The sequence below is a fragment of the Diplotaxodon limnothrissa genome, linkage group LG15 (assembly GCF_057381915.1).
Source record: "Diplotaxodon limnothrissa isolate DT_005_m linkage group LG15, D_limnothrissa_male_GT1.1, whole genome shotgun sequence".
NCBI classification, from domain to species: domain Eukaryota; kingdom Metazoa; phylum Chordata; class Actinopteri; order Cichliformes; family Cichlidae; genus Diplotaxodon; species Diplotaxodon limnothrissa.
The window spans coordinates 22256751-22280005 of record NC_140610.1 but is presented as its reverse complement, the minus strand read 5'-3'; the positions used below and the strand labels follow the sequence as shown (position 1 = coordinate 22280005).

At 39.2% G+C, this 23255-nt stretch overlaps 2 protein-coding genes across 3 annotated transcripts; both read left to right on the top strand.

Annotated features, from left to right (window-relative positions):
- Nucleotides 1-427: 427 nt before the first annotated feature.
- On the top strand, nucleotides 428-15077 carry mpv17 (mitochondrial inner membrane protein MPV17). 2 transcript variants are annotated; one of them, XM_085372195.1, is made up of 8 exons: nucleotides 428-519; nucleotides 1245-1325; nucleotides 3663-3778; nucleotides 6202-6294; nucleotides 8204-8299; nucleotides 12123-12155; nucleotides 12237-12289; nucleotides 12669-15077. In XM_085372195.1, the coding sequence occupies exons 2-8, from the start codon at nucleotides 1253-1255 to the stop codon at nucleotides 12736-12738; spliced, it is 534 nt and encodes a 177-aa protein (XP_085228321.1). In that variant the 5' UTR covers nucleotides 428-519; nucleotides 1245-1252; the 3' UTR covers nucleotides 12739-15077. The 2 variants fall into 2 exon arrangements, with proteins under 2 accessions (XP_085228321.1, XP_085228320.1); XM_085372194.1 differs by lacking the exons at nucleotides 12123-12155; nucleotides 12237-12289; nucleotides 12669-15077 and having other exon boundaries at nucleotides 8204-8806.
- Nucleotides 15078-17558: 2481 nt separating this feature from the next.
- ucn1 (urocortin 1) lies at nucleotides 17559-19463 on the top strand. Its single transcript, XM_085372198.1, has one exon. It carries the CDS (start codon nucleotides 18385-18387, stop codon nucleotides 18886-18888), a length of 504 nt encoding a protein of 167 aa, XP_085228324.1. The 5' UTR covers nucleotides 17559-18384; the 3' UTR covers nucleotides 18889-19463.
- Nucleotides 19464-23255: the final 3792 nt, after the last annotated feature.

Here is a 23255-nt window from a genome sequence, read left to right as displayed (position 1 = left end):
GACAATAATATAGAGTTAATATAAACTAATAAAAACATCATGTACTTAAAATACTAAAATAATTCAGGAAATATCTTTGAGACTGGGAAGCCTACATGTCTGTGTTACCTGGATCCCCTTTTTATTGTATTGGAATTTTTAGAAGACCTTTAATTGTGTACCAGGTTTTTTTTTAATTGTTGCACTGGAAGAATTACCAATATAATAAATACAAAACTTGAGACTAATAAGACCCAACTTGATTGACAACTTCTTTAAACTATAAAAATATAACTGATGTGAGCTAAGCCTAAAGAAGTAAGTGTATTTAAAATAGAAACAACAGTATACCACATAAATTTGTATTCATATTTTTCTGTGCTGTACAGTTGGAGTACTGCAAAGTCGGAGCTGATTCCGTGCCGTGAAAGCATCTCCGCCTGTTTCCTCAGGGAAGACGGGCATGTGTACAGTTTTATTTACATTATCCACAGCTTGCTAGTTTACGGACCTTTAAGTTAACTACGGTGAGCTGTAAAGATGAGTTAAACAGCAGCTGCAATAATGTTAAACGGAAAGTTACAGAAACGATGAAAGACTCAGCAGTTCGTTATTCTTGATTTAAACTGTGAGTTGCTACAGTGTGTTAGGAGTGCAGTTTAGTTTGGTTTCGTAAGCTAAACGAGTGATTAAAAGTTAGTGCTGTGATTTAGAGACGCTAATGACGCACTGTGCAAGTCGTAGGTTCCGTGCAACGTTAGCTTCGCCAGCCAGCACGAGACCGAGCCTCAAGCCAAACGTCATAAAAAAAAATAGATTTTACAGTTAATCTAAGCTGTCGTAAAACTAGACATCTATTAACAACTTCGGTAGCTTGAGAGAAAATGTTAGACCCAGTGTTAGAATTCGGCATTGACAAAATTTACCGAAACACGAATACTTTAATAACATGTTAACTTTGAGTCAGCAGTTGACCATAAGTGTGATGTAACTGAATGGAGAGGATTAGCTAGCCGTTTGACTGAATTTGAAAGAGTGAGCTAACCTCTTCGATATAGGTCTTGGATACATTTAAGTGTTTTAAAACCCTGAAATAATTTTAAAAAAAAGCCCGAAGTTTACACTAATGGGCAATCACTAATGGACAGTTTAACGGAACTTGTTAGTGGTATCACTTGATTTGAATCACGTTACAACCGGCGGGCGGGGTGATTGAGCAGAAAAGTCTGCATTTGCAACAAGCTTTTATTTTTCTTTCTTCCTAGGACGAGGAATGGCAGGCCTTTGGAGAGGCTACCAGGTCTTGATGACTAAATACCCCTGGACAGTCCAGATAGTGACAGCGGGTAGGACAACCTTGTCACTGCACATAAAAATAAGTTACACGCTGAATGCGCAAACGTAAATGTAGAAAAGCTGCAGACAGATGTCACATGAGAAGGTGCAGTTGGGTACACCATACACTGACCTTTGTTGATTAAAATAAAATGAAGGGTCCCGTTTCAGCTTCTGGTTGACTTTACAAACCTTTGCTCCAGTTTAGTGTACAAATAGACACAGGCTAAAGGTCATTGTACTGTGATCAGGAATAAAAGCAAATGAAAAAAGAATCAATAATATGTGTATGATATGTACATCTATTCAAGAAGGTTGTAGAGTCGTACATACTCATGAGAACATCAAGTTTGCATATATTTTTACAGGATAAGTGATCAGAACATCCAGACGAAACCATAAATATATTGATTTAACACACACACAAAAACATTTGAATTGAACTCTGTTTGCCCAAAATGTCTAAAACGTGATACAGAGAGCTAAAGCATGCTGATGAGTTTAATATGATGCAGGTATTAGACCAAAAATATTTCTGTAACTGTTGTGTAGCACTTTTGGATTTCATAGCGTTGAAAATGGCTTTTAGAGCTCTGGTGGATTCACACATTGGAGCAAGTTTCAGATGTAAATGATCTAACCTAAGCAGTTAGTGTTGCATTAACCCTTTACTTTTTTCAGAAGGCTGTAGTTTTAAAGTACTGTTTGCAGTACTATTTAGTCGCCACTAGATAGAGGCAGAGGTTTGACCTTGCAGCTAGAGCAGCTAAAAGGAGCCTCTCTGAGGAATTTAAAAAAAGAAAAATCAGTTTCCCTATTGACAGTCTTCATGCATTTTCAAAGTTTTTAATTTCAGTTTGCATTCAGTTTCCTACAAAAAAAGAAAGGGAAAAAAAACCAACCCAAATTTATTGAAAGATTTGAGGTTAGTGTTGACACATCATGAATTTCTGAGCAGTTGGTCTGTTTTTAAATTGTTTTTGTTATAACTACATGTTATGACACATGAATTTAGTTTATCTTATTATTATTCCATTACGTCCAGCTGACGTCTAATCAGCTGACAATTGTATTTATACTGATACTATGATTATTATTCCTAATCAATGGAGCTGAACAGCCAGCATCGACCTAACATGTAGTTACATCTGCAGGTAGGTGCACGTCAGGTTACAGCACAGGGGTTCAGAGGGGTTTACTGTGATTACATAACTGTGGTGTAGATTTCCTGCTGAAGCATAAATCAGTAGTTGGTCAACGACCGTCGGGGCTGCCTCCAAGGGGCACAACTTTCACTAGGACTTAAATGTTTAGGATTCTCCACCATTTTTCTTTAGAACTGAAGAAGCTTCATGGATGAGAGGTGACACGTCTGTACCAAACCCAAGAAGTTTTAGCTGCCCACTATAATAAAGTGAAAAGCTAATAAGTGGAGTAATTTACCACAGAGCTTACTGAGGTCCTGACTCAAGCTGGAGATATTAAGGCCTTTAAATGAGTTGCTGGACCAATTTATTATTTTTTTTAAAGGATTTTTGTTAGAAACAAACAGAAGACTTGAAGAGGACCTCTGTGAAATCTCTGCAGTGTTAAGCAGGATTGTTTGTCTAAAATTGGTTTATAAATAAAAAATTAGCAGTGACTCAGGAAATTCATGGATGGTGCCAAGTTCAAAGTAAAAACACAATGATGATGAGTTAATGGTGGCTTGTTGGTGACAACCCTTTAATGCCTGCTAATAAACAGTGTGAAACAAATGAAGACAAGAGCTCGGTGATGAAATCTCATTTGTTCGTATAAATAAGATAAATTACAGAGAAGAAAAACAACTGAGTCTATTTGAGGGACACATTGCGTGACCATCGCCAAGTTGAACTCTGATGGGAGTTTGTACTTTTGGACTGTTTTGTTGCATTTAAAGATACTTTTTGTAAACGCCCCCTGCAAAATGTCACTTAAACTTTCACCACTGGGTGGCAGCATTTTATCACAAGTTGTGTTAAAATTTGATCTCAAGAAACTTTTCCTTTTTTCCAGGTCGAGTTTGACTTCAGCTGATCTCTCTTTAAGACAATGCAGATTTTTTTAGTAGTTCACATTTGGTTGGGAGCTTTTGTTAATTTTGGAAGGCTTATAAAGTATTTTAACACATTATTTTCAATATTAACAGTAAAGTTGATTCTTTGAATACATTTTTTGGCATATTTGTGGTTATTATGTAGTAATTACAAGAGTGCTGCCTAATCAGATTCTCACTGCAGGAACAGTAACATGTCTGCACGGATCATATCTGTAGAAGATTGTGCTCAGGGGACTGAGATGCAGTATCAACTCTGTTTGACCTCCAGGGTCTTTAGTAGGTGTCGGTGATGTCATCTCCCAGCAGCTGATCGAGAGGAGAGGATTGGCTAACCACAACGTGCAGAGGACGGCTAAGATGATGAGTATTGGTTTCTTCTTTGTGGTAAGTATCCTTCTGACTCTCAGTTCATTTACTTTTTAAAATTTTCTAAATACTTTTGATTTTATTTTGTTAAAAAGGTGTTACATGCTTGATTTTTTTTTAGATCTAGAGAAACTGTGTGAATCATGGTGAAATAGAATAATATTTTAGTTCATATGAAAGCAAGTCTAGCCTCTCAGCAGCCATTTTTGTGATGCCTGTCGGTGCATACCCGGGTCATTATGTTAAGCATTTAAAACAGTAATTAGTGCTCACCAAGACATAAAAACGGCATCATAGAATCAAATGTGTTTAAAATTTGTTATCATGGGAGGCATTATCTCCTTTTCTTTTATAAATGATGGTTCAGTGTGTCCTCTGCTAAAGGGGGTGATAAGGGAAACAAAGGATTTGGAAAATTCATACATTTGTTATTGTGGTCGCTATGCTGACACTTCCAAGTCATTTCATACAGAAACGTTCCCAAACTCAACCACTGAATCATGCTTCTTTATTATAGACAACCACAGTTACTCACAGCAGTCATTCCCAAATGCTGTGTCCCGAAATTGTGTGTTATGCTACATAGTGCTAACTAGTTATATATGATATAATGCAGTAGGGGATTTACAATATGGAAGGTTTTCTGTAAGATTTATTTTGCCACCTCAGAGGACACCAAATGAGCACCTTTGTAAAACAAAGTCAACATTTTAAAACAAAGTTTTAAACATACAGAGGCAGGCCTTCTACTGTGCAGATAACACACTGTACAACACTGTGCTGTGCAAATTTAGAGTTTAACTTAAACTGCGTGATGTGTTTTCGTTGATTCGATCCATGTCAGTGTGGCTCCCTGGAAGAAGAAATGTTGCCACAGGTTTTTACTGTCTGGTTAATTGTTTAAATTGAGGAAGTTAATATAAAGCAAAATTATTGTGTTCATGGAAAAAAAAAAAGATTCCTGCTTGTTTGTGCATCTGTAATTAATGACTTTAAGTGTGTGTGTTCATGATGTACTTGTCTGATCTGTGTTACTTGTTGTATACCACTCATTCACGTCTTTGTATGTTTAATTCATCAGTATTTCACTAACTGTGACAGCTGCACAATTCGCCCTCCAAGTAGCTCATTTCTTTCTGACGTCGCTGTGACGAAGGCAAAGTTTATTTATGTTTCCGTAATTATCTGAAGCTCCTCCATCGTACAAAAATATACACGCAAGATGTATAGATATTTAGTCTTGTCTGGAGGGTGGCTATTCAGCACACACAGGACTTGAGACACATGTTTATTGGCACCTATATTCATGCATCATGTATCGTTCTCCTTCACATAAATAATGCATCCATTTGTTGGTTGAATTCGGTTTATTTTCAGCCAGCCTGCTCGTGCTTCCGTTTAAGGAGGGAAGCTCTTGACAGAAAGCTGCTGAGTTCTTTTGGAAAATGTTTTTAAAATTGGACATTAATTTAAAATGTAAAACTTTTAATGTAAAAATTTGATAAAACATTTTTGTACCTTTATGGCCTAAGTTTTGTATTTTTTGGTAGTGGAGAAGAATTCCCTGTTCTGTTGTTACTTGTGCATCTTCTGCAAGATGCAAACACAGAGTTACAGGACTCGGCACATAAAAAAACCCCCAAACAAACAAAAAATACTTGATTTTTAGCCAGTCTCATCTTCAACATCATCTTTTTTTGCACCTCTGGACATCTGTTTTTTGTTTGGTGTTCAGCTGGAGTCTTATACTTTCCTTGGTTCCCCACTATGTCAGTCCATCTTTGTAACTTTTATTTTGGGAACAGGAAGGAGTTGCAGTGGGCCAAAACTAGCAAGTATGATGGGTTTGTTAATAAATACTTTCCTTGATCTGGCCAACGAGGATCACAGCCCACAGTGGTGTTATAAAAGCTGGAGAATTTGATTTCAAGAAGTACTCTGTAGTTTTATGGACACAACAATGTGACTTTGAGGAGGAGTGATCTGAAAACAGCAGCTGAGCTGTCAGCAGTCTGAGGAGAGAACCCAAATCTAAGCCAGGTCATGTTTTTTAATTTTATCAGCAGCAATTTAGAACTTTGTGATTGCACCTTGTAGAAATATTGTTAAATTTTGACTGATTTTGAACAAACTCCATGTCAGTGTCAGTTTCTCTCTTGTGGACCTGTGTTGATTTGTGAAGGACACACATTTACAGAAAATTGCAATTAGACACAAAGGTTTGTATAGTTCACATAGCAAGTTGTTAACTTTGGTTCATTTTGTGAGTTCATTGTGAATAAATGGCTGAGTATTTAATGCACAAACCAAAAAGCAAAGATTTGATGTTTTTATTTTTCATGAAATCCATCATCGGTCTTCTGCTTCCATTGCAGTTAAAGATATTAGAAGAGAATTAAGTGGGGGATTTCAAGAGTAATTTTATTTCTGTTGCAATAAAGGGCCCTGTCATCGGCAGCTGGTACAAGGTTTTGGACCGACTGGTTGTTGGAGGAACCAAAAGCGCTGCCATGAAGAAAATGCTGGTCGACCAGGTGAGATGAGCATCTTAAGGACCCTTAATGGTCGTCTTCTTCTTCTTCCTCTTCTTCCTCTTCTTCTTCTCAGCAAAGCAAACCGAACACCAGCTCAGCAATAAAAACAGCTCTCTGTGTGTAAGTGTGTATTTGCCACTCGCACTGAGCTTGTTAGTTGTGGCAAACAGAGTGGATGAAGCCTGACTGCTGAGATCGTTTTGACTGACAGATGAGTCTTTGTTGTCCTGATGGGAGGAAACTCTTGTTAGCAGACTGTTTTCCCTTTTTGTGAAGCTTTTGAGTGGAGAGGCTGAGTTATGCAACAGAGCTCCAGTTTTTGCCCCTCAGCTGTAGGTTGGTGGGGTATCATTGTCATCTACAGGGTGAGCGGGCGGTGCGGACACCCACGTTTGTGAATGCGATAACTCAAGAAGGAAGTCACAGAGGATTTTCAAATTAATACCTTAGGTGTATCTACTAGGGTGCTGAGTGGTAGCACTGGTATTTTGTAGTTGCTCATTTAGTTGTTTAAATGAGACAGCCAAAAAAAAGATTTAATAGCCTAATTGATAGAAAAACCTAAGAAACTATCTAAAGCAGAACATACTTGAAATGTTGTTTACTTTGTATAATGTTTCAAACACATGTGATGTCAGATTAGTTAAGAGTTGCAGGTGCAGTTTGACTACATCTGACTTCGGTTGCTTAGTTATATTCCAGTTTATTCTGACAAAGCTTGATATACAGTTAGTTTGCATTGATTGATTTATAAGTGCTGCAGAACAGCTGTCATCTTTTTAGTTTAAGCCTCTGTTTATTTACTGCTTCATTCATAGAAAGAGAGGAAACAGGGTTCAGCCCCAGGGAGTGGCCGATGGTGGTAGAACAACTTTGAACCAGGAATTCCTGTCGTAATTTAATAAAATAAGAATATTGCTGAATATAACTGACTATCATTTTTGGCATTGAGTAGCAAAAGCTGCAACGTTTAAATGTTCAGTCAACTAGTTGCACATAACTATAATCTGTACCTCATGCTTTCTGAATGAATCATTAACTTTAGATTAAGGAACACAAACATATCAATAAAATTATATAGCATAAACTTGGAATGCAACTTTTCTGTAAATGTCTGAAAACGAGTCATTTTTGGTAGCTTCATGCTGCCCCCTGCTGTGTTTCAGTGAAACTGCAGCAGAGCACAATGTTAAAAAAAAAAAAAAAAAAGCAGTATCTGCTTGTTACTGAATAAAATATTTACTGGAGCAAAGGGTTCACTTGCACGCTTGAATAGTGATCCAGTCGCACTGTCAGCGCTGCTCACTTCACCTCAGTGTGCATAACAAACAGCAGCACTTGAAAGATTTAAGGTGATGCAGCTGTAGCGTCGAGTGACTGTTCATGTAAGATTCATACTAGGAACAGTTTAACCTCAGTCTTTCAGATTTCTTAGATTATCACTGGTATGTATTTTATTACTTAGTTATAGACTCAGTTTGTTACTTTGTTTCTGGACTCCATCAGCTTCTATGGAGTAGCAGCTAAGCATCCCAAGATCCTCGGAAAAAAAATCCAATCGAAGGAAATGAAACATCAAGAAAGTAAGACAAAAAGAAGAATGACAGCGAAGGAAAGATTTCATCCTCCATGATGTTTCTTTAAAGACTTCCTTTTCCGGATGTGCTGCAGGAAAATGTTTTGTCACAAGTAGATTAATTAGATATTTATCACCCAATTTCTCATAATCAAAAGTCATGTTCTGTTTTTAGGTTGCACGTTTACTGCTCAGTTTAGGTTGATGTCACACTGCCAGAGGGGAGCTTTTTAAATAAAACTGACCTGAAATCTGCTGATTTAGGCCACAGCAGTTACACTTATGATTAACTTATGATTCTTCTTCTTGTTTTTTTGGTTTGTTTCCTTACAGCTGTGTTTTGCGCCGTGCTTTCTGGGAGCCTTCCTCTGCATCTCTGGCGCGCTGAATGGACTGACAGTCGAGGAGAACGTCACCAAGCTCAGGAGGGTGAGTGAGTTTTATTTCAGTACCCTGACATTCCCAACATCATTACCCAGCGGAAAAACAATCCAGTGTAAAATGGGAAATAACATGCAAAACACTAGAAATAACTCTGTGTCATGTGTCTCTCACCCTTTGACCCTTGTGAAGTGTAAGTCTGAAAAAGGGCGTTAATGAGCCTCAAAAAGAAGCTTGGTAGCAGTTAGGGCAATAAACTGGGGGTTGGTACAGTTGCTTGACATTTTTCTGACCATTTTTAATGGTCACCTTTAACCCTGTGTTGAATGAGTCCATCAGTATTGTAGTGATGTGGAAAATCTTCCAGGTGACGTTGATCAATTTGAAAAACTCCACTTGAGGTAAAAGGTTAGAGTTTGACCTGATGTGTCTTCAGCTCATTTTTTATTTATAAATGTTACATCGTCACGTAAAAACAGGTTTATCCAAAGCCTGAAAGGTATCAGTTTGAATTGCACAGATAAATTACTTTGTGTTACCCTAAAATTGCATTTAAATACATAGAAAAAAGAATCTATGATTCAGATTTCAGATGCAAAGTCTTCGTCGAACCCTCCTTTCTTTGTTCTTCGTGTGTAGAGTTTTACAGTCGTCATTGTGTGGCATGAATTTGACCTTTTTAAGCACTAAAACTAAACCTGAGACGAACAAACTGGTCAGAGAGCAGTAAGCTTCCTGCACGCACACAGCTCAGGTAAACGACAGTACACAGACAGGAAGTTTGGTTTTCATCTGACCTCCAACACTCACCTCTCATTATTATTGGAAACTATTTCCTGTGATGGAGGAAGAGGCGAGAGAGAGAGGGAGGGAGGGAGTGTGGAAATAACCAGTGTGACTCATACCTTCATATATACGTGTGCGAGTGTGTGTTTGTATGCCAGGTCAGAGCTAACTGTCATCTTGTGCCAGCTGCTCAAACGCCCGTCGCCGCCTTGCTTTCCCAACATGCTGCTGATCACCATCAATTATTTACAAAAGGAGAGGCGCAGACCTGAAAGGCCAACCCGGTAAATGTCACAAAGGACAGAAAATAAATGACAAATGCGCTCGTTACAACGGGGTCTGGCACTGAGGAAATGTGAGATGAAAATGAATGGAGCCTCTGACCAAACAGCCGCTGTGATTGATAAATCTGGACAGAGTTCCAGTCGCAGCTTTGCCTCTCTTGTTTACCTGTTCTGCTTTTTACCTGCAACTGTTTGGTCAGAGTCTTGGTCATTACTCAAAAATAAAACACAGTACGCTGGAGAAAAAGTGAGAAAAACAGGTGAGAAGTGTGAGGCTCTGTTTTTCAAACATCACAACTTTATCACTGCACAGTTTTTCGAGGCACTTGGCAGGTTGGGGTTTTGAAGCATGTTGTTCCGTTTGCCGTCATTCTCTTCCAAGATCAACTCCACGATGTCAGGGTCAGACCACATGCTGTGCTGTGTAACTGATCAGAGTCTGAACATTCATAATGTTCTGCACAGTGTAAAGACAGGAAGAGCAGAAAAGTGTGACCTGTGTTAGATGTTGCATATACAGTACAGTGTGCAAAGTGCAAACACAAATCTAGCTTCCACGTGCTGCCCTGAGAAGACCTGGATCCTAAAACTTGAATGTTTAGACAATCTTATTAGATCATTTTTAATGAATAATTTAGCTGAATTTGGGGTTTAGTATTTCACTAAAGTTTTACAACAAAACTTCATATTTATTGCATCCTACAAAGCTCCTAGAAGAGGTAAGAAAGGTCCCGTCATGTATGGGTAAAGACATTGACGTAATTTCACCCCAGGTGGCAAACTAGCTTGTTTGACCGTAATTAAAACACTGTTTTCACCCTGGAAAAAAGGCAGAAAAATATTATAGCTGGAACATTGGCTTGTTGGTTTTATATGCCAGGAGATGTCAGGGTGACCTTTAAGTAGACAGGTTGGGTTTTTTTCTCGGTGTGTGTGTTTTGTAATATCGTGTGTTTGAGAGAGAAAGTTGCTTATTAAGAACAAACACCTGATTTCTACCTTCAGGTTGCATCGCCAGCATAACAACATGATTAAACTACACGACGCACTCACGCCAAAACATTTCTTTAAGTATAATTCATAATCTTTTTGCTGAGCTCTACCACGTCAAATAAGGGAACAAATAAAAGAAGCCTTTTCTTTTTTCTTTAAATGGTATGTGCAAGTTTAGGTATATTGTCAGCATCATTTTTGTCACATTAACGTCAGAGCAATGATTCAAAGGGCTTTAAGACAATACACGCAGACTTCAGACACAAATCGTCTGTAATATCCAGTTAGGTCTGTAAAAGTATTGTCAGGGTTTTAGAGTATATTGAATTTAGGGTTATCTGATGAATGAGGGCTTTAAAAGCAGACATTTGATTAAATATAGAGGAGTTACAGCCAATTGTGTCAGTGTCCAAAAAAATGTGGGCCTACCTGTAAATATGCTGCAGTGGCTACATGAACGCTTGCACGCAGCTTTTAAGAATCCAACTTTAACTTGTATAAATTTCAGATTAACTTCAATGAATGGCGATGGTGGAGGAGGGCAGCATGCTTTATTTCATAGATCAGACAGCGTGCTGACAGCACAGCCTGTAATCGACTTGCAGACACAGGTGGATAAATGTTGTGTCAAATAAATAAGTGAAGCTCTTTGTTTCACTGCAGAAGGAAACTATGTTAAATAACCTTTACTCTGAAGTTTCAATATAGCAATATATTAACACGTCATATTTATTTACTTATTGTAACAATGTAAATACATTTTTCTTGTTTTAACAAAATGAGTGAAATAAAGTGTGTTTATGTGTGGCTGATGAAGGTGTTCATGCATACAGTTTACCTTCCGTTTGGACAGAAACTACTCACCAGCTGTAGTTTGAGCACATCAGCATTCCTCACTTCCTCCCCCACCGGCAGCTTCAACTGTTCTGATGGAAAACGCTGCAGGGCTGAACCTCGTACCTAAGCAGGAGGTCACGAGTTTGTCCGTCATGTTTGAGTGGAGAAACACTTTACTTCTGTCTTTTAAATACAACTAAAAGTTTCCTCTTAAGATTTTTGTCTTTTTTTTTTAGTAGGCTGAGGGAGAGGAGTGCAGCTTTCATGAATTAATGTACTCTCAGTGTCTGCAGTGGTAGGTGGACAGGAAGTCTTCTGACACTCGTTCATCCACGATCTAACTGATGATCTCAGGGGCCAGAAGCTTGGATCTGTGGCAGTGAATGTGAAATAAAATATTCATCCATGAACAGGAGCTTGATGAAGGAACAAAGAAACAAACAGATCTTTGTTCAATTATGTAAAACAATCTGTGCTGCTAACTGTGGACCAAATCACATCTTTAATGGGATTGTTTTGATGTTGAGTTAGTTTACTTTTTATTAAAAGAAAGTATGTTTAGAATCTGTAACAGAGTTTCTCTTACAGGCTCACGGGACAGTGTCACATTTCTTCTGGACGTCCTCTGATTTCCACATGAAGAGCTAGCTAATAAAGAAATAGTTCTTCTTTCTTGGATAGTAAATTATGTTTTAGAGTTGCTTAATTTAACACAATAACTTCACATTTGAAACCTCATGTTGAACTTTTGTCAGGACCATGTTTGTTTATTTGGGGTTTTAGAGGAGTGGAGAGGAGCGTGATGCTCTGATTATAACAGAAGACGATACGAGAACCTGAAAAAGAAAGCAGCAAAATAACCATTTCCTTTCTATTGTTTTCGTAATAAATTGAGTTTAGCATGAATGTTTTTCATTAAAGTAATTTCAGATGGTACCGACATGATAATATTTCTCTTTCTGTGTTCACAGGACTACACAGATGCCCTGATCTCTAATTACTATGTAAGTGTTCAGTGTAATCTCTCTTTTTATCTCTTCAGAATATGTTTCGCTGATCAGTTGAATGTTTCCTGGTTGTTTCAGCTTTGGCCTCCAGTCCAGATTGCCAACTTCTACTTCATCCCTCTGCACCACAGGTGAGAGTTTGATGGCTTCATTAGCATGCAGGCAGTGAGCTCTGATCATATTTGAAGGTTAGTGAGAGCAGAAGAAGCTTGTGTACAGAGTCAAATCTTAAGGGTTTTATTTTTACATTTCGACTGCTTTAACACAGTCATTTCTGCACTTTTAGGATACATACTCTGTCTGATCTTAGTGGATTATTTTAAACCTGAAAACATGTTTTGAAGTTGTAGTTTTACTACTTCTGCGTCTAAATAAGACATCATTTGTTTCACTTGTGAAAATGTCACATGAAACCAACTTTAATTGTCTCAGAAAGCCTTTATTTCCGTCTTTATGAAACTCTCCGACTTGCATCCAAACCAGACACATCAGATTTCGTCCTCCTTGCAGGCTGGCTGTCGTCCAGGTCGTTGCTGTTGCTTGGAACTCCTACCTGACCTGGAAGGCCAATAAGATGTGAAGGACGCTCACAAGTCCAGCCTGTGTCGTTCTCGCTGATGATTACTTTGCACTCATTCGTAGTGTGTGTGACATGGGCGTAACTTACTTTAGGCTACTTAGTCTGCTGGTATTTCCAATGTGTAAAGCTGTGACTGAGTCACGCGTAAAGGTCGGGAGAAACGGCTCGTCTACTCCGAGTGACAAATTCACACTTGAAAGTCAAACTTGCATTTGCAGAAATGTCTGTGAAAGTTTCTTATTTATGGAAATGGGATTTGGCGGTGGTGCTGCAGTGTATCCACACATACACACTCATACATTAACACCTATTGCTCACAAAGGAAACTTTTCTAATCTCTTTAGTGTATTGACATCATTGTTTTTGTAATGTGTTGGTTTTTTTCTATAATGGACTTCTAGTCAGATATTTTAAGTGCATTCCAGAGTTTCTAATAATGTGATTTTAGTTTACATAGTTGTGTTTTTTTTGCTTTGTCTAAACCTGCCTCATCTTTTACTTCATTTCCCCCTAATTTGACAGACGAAGAGGTCAAACCTCCTGCAGCATTTACAAAGCTGCATTACTGGATTAAATTCATTTGGCTTGGGGCCTTTTTCTTTCTTTTAAAAAAAAATCAGAGTAGTGACGTTTTTCTACATTCGAGAAGTGTTGCAGCAGATTTGACATCTTCAGACTGTCTCCTTTCCTCTGTGAAGTTTGCAAGCAGGTGAGGTTGTGTCAGCTGTCTCTACTTTTCTTCTACATTTGACAGATCTCAGGAAAAAGCTGATATAAATGGACAAGATGCCACAGTTTGTCTTCACTCAGATTACACCAACTCTTATCTGCTTTGAGTTTATTTTGTTGGTCGAGGTTCCTGTGGTTAAAGTACCTAATCTAACATCATGGCTATGTAAAGAAAGAGCCTTGTTCCTTATCTTATTTAACATAATGGTAAAGGAATAGTTTGCAGAGAGTTGAATGATACAAGCTCAATACGTCTCTGGTGTCTGCAACCACCAAGCTTATCCTATTTTAAAGGCTGGAAACAGAAAACGGTCAACTGGACAGTTGTTGTCAGACATTTATACTCAGATTTACATACTTGCTTTAAAATCGTGGTTGTTAGCAAGGCAGCTGTTTACTCCTGTTTCCAGTCTTTTATTGGGTTGGTTATCACTGTGGTCCAGTGGTTCACACTGCTGCTGCCTCACCCCAAGAAAGCATTTAAAATAAAGTGAACAGAATAAACCATTGTATAAACGGGAGTTTGTTTCCTCTAGTCTAAAGCATTCTGAGTGTTCAGTAAGGAGAGAAAACTGCTATGCAAGTGCAAATACATTAATGCAACACTAACATAACGTGTCATAAAAGCACGAGTGAGATCAGTCTTCTCTGTGCGAGGACAGTCATATTTACTCAGACGTCAAACTGTTCCTTTAACAGTCAGCGTCACATTTGTTCTGTAGCTGCTGAAGAGTCACCACTAATCCGCAACATAACCCAGGATCATGTCAGTGCTGCGTTCCCCTTTTTCAGGATATGAAGAATCGCTTTATCCATAATGGGCACATTTTTGATAATTAAAGGTCACGTCTGGTGTAAGAGCTAATAAAGTTTTACACGAGTTGAGTTTATGAGTCTGTGGTGTGTTTGACCTCGCTAACTTTGCTTTGGATGGGGTGGGGGTTGTTTGTTTGGAGGGAGATGTGGAGGCTGCTGAGCTGGGCTGCCAACCAAATTAACTGCACAAATTTTCTTTTTTTTGTTCCCCCCCCCACACACACACAAACGCACACACTCATGGTCCATATCAGGGAAAAACAAGCGGAAAACGTCTGACGAATCGATTGAAAATCTGCCAAATATCCCCACCGCCTGCCTGAGGGAAATGAGCCTCTCCCCAGAAAGCTGGATTTCATTTTTTTAATTCATCTCCCAGGCTCGCTGTGTTTGAGAATTAAGGCCCAGTAATTAAACGAAGATACAGTGTGTAGGCTTTTTAGCAGCGCAACCTGAAAACAGTGTGTGATGGGGCTGACATCTGTGATCAAAATGAGATCTGATCTGTAATTTGAAGTTACTGATGTTGGCTCATAATTTGTGTGGATTTACATAATTTGTGACCTCAAAGTGTTTGAAAGAAGTCGTTTTCTCCTCATTTTCATGTTTGTCCTGAAGAAAAAGTGAAAACAGCAACAGTTTCATATGAAAGATGATATTTACAAATTTTCTTTATCAAACTGTTCTACAGGCTGTTGCTAGCAGGCATTGTTGTGTGTCAAAGCACAAAAATGCTCTTTTGATTCCCATATTATAACTTATTGTCTAAATTTGTAGAACCCAAAGATAACATTTAGGGAGTACATTTCATCTCTGTCTGTGTATGTTATAGGTAATCTAAGGAGATTAGAAAGAAAAGAAACTAGACTTCTTTAAGTTTCTTCTTTAATTTCATCTACTATCATGATTTAACACCATAGAAGTCGGTTTGTTTAGCTCACAGTGAATTGAGTCAAACAACTGAGTTGTTTAATGAATCAGAGGAAATGCAAATACAGGAAATACAATTGCTGCTCCTTTAAAAATAATCTCCCTCTTTAAAAAAGAAGGGAACAGCAAGTGCACACAGAGCTAACAACCCCAAGTATTTGAAGTGTTTTAAAAGAAGAAAACTTTGTTGTGATTATGCCAGACCACCTTTATGTAATGTGCAGTGTATTAAGAATAGCTAAGTGTGAGTCTGGGAAATGTTTCAGGTCTGTAAAAGGAAAAGTTGAACTTGAGGATGTAAACTTGTGTTTGGCCTTATTTACTTTTGTCCCCTATTTACGTGATTCATAATATTTAACTATGCAGCTCTGTGACTCACTCAGAGTAAATAACATGTACTATGGATTTCTTTATATTCTGGTTTGACTGGTATAAAAAGTGAGCTTTTACTAATAATCCCGTGAAGGTTCAGCACCATAGACAGCTCCCTCACCCATTCAGTCCGACTTTAGAATCAGAATCAGAATCAGAATGGGGTTTATTGCCAAATGTTGAGCAGGTTTACAACATTAGGAAATTGCTGCGGTGCTTCAGTGCAAACATAGTGTCATAAATAGCACTTAAATAGACATGGAAAAAAATAAAAGTAGGGATAAGAATTAAAAGTGCTACGTGGAAAGATATATACATGAGTGCAGGTGGTGATCAGTGCCAAACATGAAATGATGCAGTGACACAGCGTAGGGTCATGTGTTAGTGGTGGGGACAGTCATATGGTTATTGTTCATGTGTCCAACAGCAGAGGGGAAGAAACTGTTCTTATGGCGAGAGGTTCTGGTGCGAATGGACCGGAGCCTCCTGCCTGAGGGGAGCAGGTCAAACAGACTGTGTCCAGGGTGAGAAGGGTCAGCTGAGATCCGAGCTGCACGCCGCAATGTCCTGGAGGTGTACAGGTCCTGCAGAGATGGGAGTCTGCAGCCAATCACCTTCTCAGCAGAGCGCACAACACGCTGCAGTCTCTGTTTGTCCCTGATAGTGGCTCCAGCGTACCACACGGTGATGGAGGAGGTGAGGATGGACTCGATGATTGCAGTGTAGAACTGCATCATCGTCCGTGTTGGCAGGTTGAATTTCTTCAGCTGCCTCAGGAAGTACATCCTCTGCTGGGCTTTCTTGATGACGGAGGTGATGGTGGGCTCCCACTTCAGGTCCTGGGTGATGGTGGTACCCAGGAAGCGGAATGAGTCCACAGAGGTGATGGGGGTGTCAGTCAGGATGATGGGGGGGAGTGGAGCTGTGTGCTTCCTGAAGTCCACAATAATCTCCACTGTCTTCTGGGCATTCAGCACCAGGTTGTTGTGGCTGCACCAGGACACCAGACGTTCAACCTCTCTCCTGTAGGCAGACTCGTCCCCGTCCAAGATGAGTCCAATAACGGTGGTGTCATCTGCAAACTTGATTAGCTTGACAGACTGGTGGGTGGAGGTGCAGCAGTTGGTGTACAGGGAGAAGAGCAGAGGAGAAAGAACACAGCCCTGAGGGGAGCCGGTGCTGATGGTCCGGGAGTCCGAGACATTCTTTCCCAGCCTCACATGCTGCTTCCTGTCCGTCAGGAAGTCAGTGATCCACCGGCAGATGGGATCAGGCACATTCATCTGGGAAAGCTTGTCTCGGAGATGGTCTGGAAGGATGGTGTTGAAGGCAGAGCTGAAGTCCACAAACAGGATCCTGGCGTAGGTTCCTGGGGAGTCCAGATGCTGCAGGATGAAGTGTAGGGCCATGTTGATGGCGTCGTCTACAGACCTGTTGGCTCTATATGCAAACTGCAGGGGGTCCAGGAGGGGGGCCGTGAGGGTCCTGAGATGGGAGAGAACTAGGCGCTCAAAAGACTTCATGACCACAGATGTCAGAGCCACGGGTCTGTAGTCATTTAGTCCAGTGATCCTAGGTTTCTTGGGGACAGGGATTATGGTGGAGGACTTGAAGCAGGCAGGCACATGACATGCCTGCAGTTTAAAGACGTTTTTCATGTTCACAGCTTCTATTTAATCTTTAAAAGTCATTTCTTTGTCTCATTTGGCCAAAGCAATACTTTGCTTTAGAGCACAGCCTGGTGAAAAATAAAGTTTTAACTTCAGGCAGGTGAATGTGAGCTGAATTAATGCTGATTTATTGTCTTTTACATCTTCTTGCATCACTTCAGCGCTTAGTTTCTGCCTCTAATTCACCTCTAATTCTTTCATTTGAACTTCTGAAAGTGAAATAGCCCTTTAGCAATGCAGTGCAGGGAGACAGGCTCTTCACAGATTTTGATTCATATTATTATTATTCAGATTATTCATATTTAAGAGAGAATTTAAGGCAGTGCGGGTTGCAAAGAAAAAACATAATCACGCACAACAAAATAATTCTGATAATATAAGAATAAAAAGTTGGGCAGGTTCCTGAATCGCCCCAGAAATCCCACACCTATTGGCACCTTCCTCCTGTACCCCTGTGAGTTTACCTCATCAAACTTGATGACCCACCAAGGATGAAAAAGAAATGAAGCTGTAAAAAAAAAAATCACGTCCTTTATTCGCCGTCCATCACAGCTTCCCCAGCTGTCCCTCGGGACTTCTGTGCTTTGCGTCTCGATAGTTGTCCGGTTTCCAATGCGCTATCTGTGCTCACATTGACGTCAAAGGAGCGGGCAGGACGTATAAAACCCTCCGGTCCCCTCTAGTCTCCGCTCACAGGGACTTTTCAGACTCTGCTGAATCTCACCGGCCGACCGCAAAGTCCAGCTGCAGCATCTGGAGACAGTAAAGTAAGAACAGTAGTTCTTTCATTCAGTCTAAAGTTTTGTTCATCATTTAAACTTTTTAATAACCGCGCAGTGAGGTGCTCGTCATCTTATGCGCTTTAGCTTGAACAATCTTTTGCTACAAAAGAAAATGTTGCCATTAAATATTCTTTTGTAATTTTAATTCCAGTTCAAGTAAATGTTCTAGAAGATTTAGGTTTTCCATCAGATTGACAGATAACATTTATTTTGCCTTTGGAGCGAACATGAGACTTTACATCTGCCGAATCACGACCCAAACCAAACTTTAAAGTTTTAAAAGTGTATGAATGTCACGCTTAGCTCAGAGAGAATGTAAATAAAACACAACATTTCCAAGATACACTATGAAACGTACTTTTAAACCTGAATGTCATCTTAAATGTTTCATTTTCTTGCAGGACATGAAGCCAGTCTCCCTTCTCCTGCTGCTCTCCTCGGTCCTCCTGTCATCACACCTCCGTCCAGCCGCCGGCAGACCGCGCACCTTCCCTGGCTGGATGAATGGCAGCGGTCGCCTTCAAACGCAGCAACTGGACGAGGTGCTCCTCAGAGCGGCTGCCGCCGGGGACAACGCCGCCTCCGATCTACTGGGCGAAAACATCATGAGGATTCTCCAGAGGAGGAACCCGGATCGTCTCCACCTGCTCCCGCCAGAAGAAGACAGCGAGGAGGCGGAGGAAGCGGCTATGAGGACCGCGGCGCAGCTGCTGAAACGCAGCGAAGAGCCGCCGCTCTCCATCGACCTGACCTTCCACCTGCTGAGGAATATGATCCAAATGGCCAAGATGGAGAGCCAGAGAGAGCAGGCTCAGCTCAACCGCAAAGTGCTCGACGAGGTGGGGAAGTAAATCTCTGCTTCTTTTTGAAAATGCCTCCTTAACAGAGCCCAGAAGCTGTATCAATATTCCAGACCTCTGACATTAGTTTCTGTTCGTGCGCCTGCCTTCCTCTCCACATCATTTTACGCACATTTGGTGCCATTTTACGCATCACAGCAGCTGTCATTAAAATGTAAAATGTTTTAAATGTTATTTAAAGACATTGTTGGAAGATATGGAAAAGGACCTCTCAGAACCCCGCTCATCTCAAACACACACAATCCTCTTAATCTCTGGACTTGTGGTGGACTCGTGGCAAAAAGGGAAAACCCTTGGATATCAAGTCGTTTTCACTCTTTGAAGTAATGGATGTGGTTTGACTTGGAAATCAACACTTCTTTATGAATTTATGTCTAAAATAAGTTGTTTAAGCAGTTTGTGTGTATGTGTTGTAAGCTTAATGTTTTCAGAAAGACTAAGCTGACCTGGAAATCTATGAACCCACTGAGAAGTGCTTTAGTTTGACCTTTGAATGCTGTAGATGTGACAGATTAAAAGAAAGAGTTTATGTTTGCCAGCAGCCACAAATGTTAAAAATATGTATTTATTAATATTTAGTTAAGTATAAAGTAATACAAATGCACATTCAGATTCATTTAGATTAGTTTAAGCAAACTACATGTTTGTACAGAGTTGTAGAAATTGTATCTGCTTGCCCAAAGTTAAATTTCTGTCACTGTTGAGAACCAGAGGACAAATTTTCAAACTTTTTTCTGTCGGCCCAACTCGCTTGTATATCATCACTTTGTCTCTTGATCAAGCTCAATAGACAGATGGCTATTACCTTTTACATTAATTTCCCCCCTTTCTGTCATTTTTCTTTGAGCGGGAGCACTATCACCTGTACTGTATCTACTGTAGCATGGTAACCTACAAAAAAGAAAAAGAAAAAGGAAAAAAAATGCTTAATTTTACTGTAACATTCATGTCTGACACCAGTCTCTTTGTTTTAGCAAATGAAAAAAAAACAAAGCTTTTTGCCATTTATATTTTGTAATAAAAAAGTTTGAAGTAAAAGTGGATGCCTTTGATGTTGTTATTGTTGCCATCTATGTGTGTGTATTGATCATAAAATACAACCTCATACTCTGATGAAGTGTCATCAAGTGTTTATTACAGCAATTTTTGGAATTTTCCTCAGCATATTCACTGTCTACATTACAGTAGTTTAGGGTTATTTCCTGTCTTCATTGGCCGAAGGGCAGAAATGGGCAGGTTTATTGGTCCATAGAATGATTATGAAACAAGTGGCAGTCAATTCTCCTCCCTATCTTGATATTTCATCTCCTTGTGATTACTGTGCAGGACTTTATGATTATTTTTGATGGATTTGCATCTCTTCATAGTCTTTTTTTTTTTTTTTTTTTTTTAATGGAACATTTCGCCAAAGATTGCATAGGCCCACCCTAAACTTTTCAGTCATGAAGGTGCCTTAGTTTGAATTCAAATGACCTCCATTGATTTTTCTCTGATGCCACTCCAATCTAAAAGCCTTACATTTGCATTCAGCTTTTACTTTCTGGTTTAGGTCCAATACAAGGAGGCTCTGTTTGGGAAGCTTGTTTTCATTAGGTCTTAACCTGGGACTGTGTTCAAGGCAGAAATTCTAATAAGCAAATTAAGTGAAGTTTCAAGTACTGAATTAGAACAGCTGTTGAAGGACACCAGTAAAATATATCAAGAAAATCCGCGAAGAATGTGTCATCATTTTTAAGTAGTTTGTTATCTCATCATAGGAGCAGCAGCTGATTAGGCTCAGGCTTGATAGAAGTGACAGTTAGTGGAGTTGTGTCCAAGTTGTTGAACATGATAAGACAGAGAAGAAACAAACGCAGAAGTGAAAATGGCCTCTGGGTCCTGTGTTTCTATGACTCAGTCCATATTGTGGGTGTGTGGCTGATTCTTCACCAGCTGTCTGCGTGAGTGTGTACATTGTGCCTCACAAATGCCATCGCACTTCACTTTGTGCATCAAAGGAAAGACAAACGTATCGTATTTCTTTAAACTCCGTTAATGTGTTCAAGTAGTAAATAAGGCCAACAAGCATTTTTACTTATTTTTTACTTATACTTATTTTAATTATGAGGTAATGCTAAGTCATGTATTATTTTATTTATGATATAGTAGATATTTTTGGATTGGGCCTGGTGAAAAATTCCTGTCTTTTTTAATTATACATGCATAAAGTTTTTAAATTCTCATGTGTCTGGGGTCATATAAACTGAAATCAGAGTAGTCAGGATGTAGATTATGTGTGTATAAAAAAGCAGCTGTATAACAGTACTTAACATCACTGAAGCCTTGGACAATAGTTAAAAATGTGGCTAATTTTTCAAAGACCTTTCTAAAAAAAATACATTTGCATACATCAGATAATAGATAATACTGGAAAAACTAGATGAACAATCCATTAAATGGTTACTGATTGATTATCTGGAATCAGACAAACAGGTGTTCAACAAGGATCCATTCTTGGACCTCTTTTGAACTCCACACACAAAAAGCCATTACCTCAGCCAAGAAAAATTGTAATGTACATGTTTATGCAGATGGCACTGTTCTACATGGCCAGTGTTTCTCACATATAGACATTACTTTGGTGGTGTACCCACGTACGTTAAAACCACCCCTTATGCATATTTGGCAACTCATCTCTCTCCAAGAATGACATCATCTGAATTCACTAATGAATAATTTGATGATTCAGTATCATTGTATTATTTGTCTCTCACATTGTTCTGGAGGAATTTTCTCGTTTACACTTCAGTTCATTGAGGTTTGTGAGGATTCACTTACACATCACAGCATTTCTACTGGGATGAGGTCTGGGCTTTGACTGGGCCGTCGTAACAATTTTTTTCTTTCTTTTTTTCAGCCGTTCTATTAGATTGGGATCATTGGGATGGTTGTGTAACATATTTTCAACCATGCTCACATTTCACCCTAAAACGCTTTGGATCTTTGGAGTCCATCTTTAGTTAAATGACTGCAAGGTACCGAAGCCTTATGGCTGCAAAACAAGCCCAAACCATCACCCCTCCTGACAGCCTGACAGCTGTATTTGTGCTGTTGTGCATATTTCTACTTTGCTCGGGCCTGTCTAAAGGACATTCCAGACGTTTTGTGTTTTGTTTAGATGCTACTTTGCAAACCTAAGATGTTTTATTTATTAATATATGTTTGTTAATTTTTACTCTTCTGTAAAGCATCCTTGAGGTTAATATTATTAATATTATTATACGTAGAAGCTTCTTGTGACAGTGCTTTGTCCCCTGGTTCAGCAAATATCTATTTATTCTAAATGAATCCATATAACACAGACCTGTTAAAATGTACAGTAAATTATATTGACAATTATTAATAATAATGTGATTCGAACAAAGTGATGATCTACAGTGTGTGTTGTGGTATTTAGATACAGAAATAGAAAAAGGTCCGTGTCTACCTTAAGTTGGACTGTCTGATTGTCCTGACCACAAAAACCATCAGGTTTGACCCAGAAATGCCAATCACAGACCAGCCAATGAGAGGAAAACAGATCAATAATGTATTTTTGACCAAAGCCTTAAAAATTGAAAATATTGTTACAAAAAAAATCAATGCATTGGTTGGTGTAGGAGAAGCATGATCATTAATCTCTCAGAGCTGACTCACTGTGACCTGGCTTGAACCAGTGAAGGAGGGCTGACGGATGCTGACGTCAAAACCTGCAGTCAAGGTAAGAAAATGTAAAATCATGGAATAACTTTTGCCACCAGCTTTGAAAGTTCTCCTTCCAGTCACCACCATCCTTTTGCATCTCATGGTTCAGTCAATTCACTCTACAACAAAAGCACCAACAAAAAAAACAAAAAACTGTGGCTTTGTTCAAAATTTCTAGCATTCATCACACAACATGAAAACAAATCCACATCTACAAGTCTTTCTCCAAACATGAAAGTGTTCCCATGATAATCAGCCATGCTATTATAATCCCAAGTTGTGTTTAAGTCAGTGTGTGGCTAATTGTTATTATTTTTAATTGTGTTTGTGTGTTTTTGTAACTTGATTATACCTTTGTTTAATCATTTGACTGTCATCACTTTGACGTTTGTTGTCATTGCACAATTATACTTTGTACAATGGCACACTGACATTCTGGTCCTGTCCCACATTGGTGCTAAAAGAAAGACAAGCAAATCACAACAATACTATATACAATATAAAATGTAAAATATGTCCAATAGACATAGTATGCATAGTCGAGAGACACATTTGTGTCTTTGGTTTTCTTTTCTTTTTTTGTTTAGAAAGGTTTGAGTCTGCCCGGCACTCCCACAGGCATCCCAGCTGTCAAA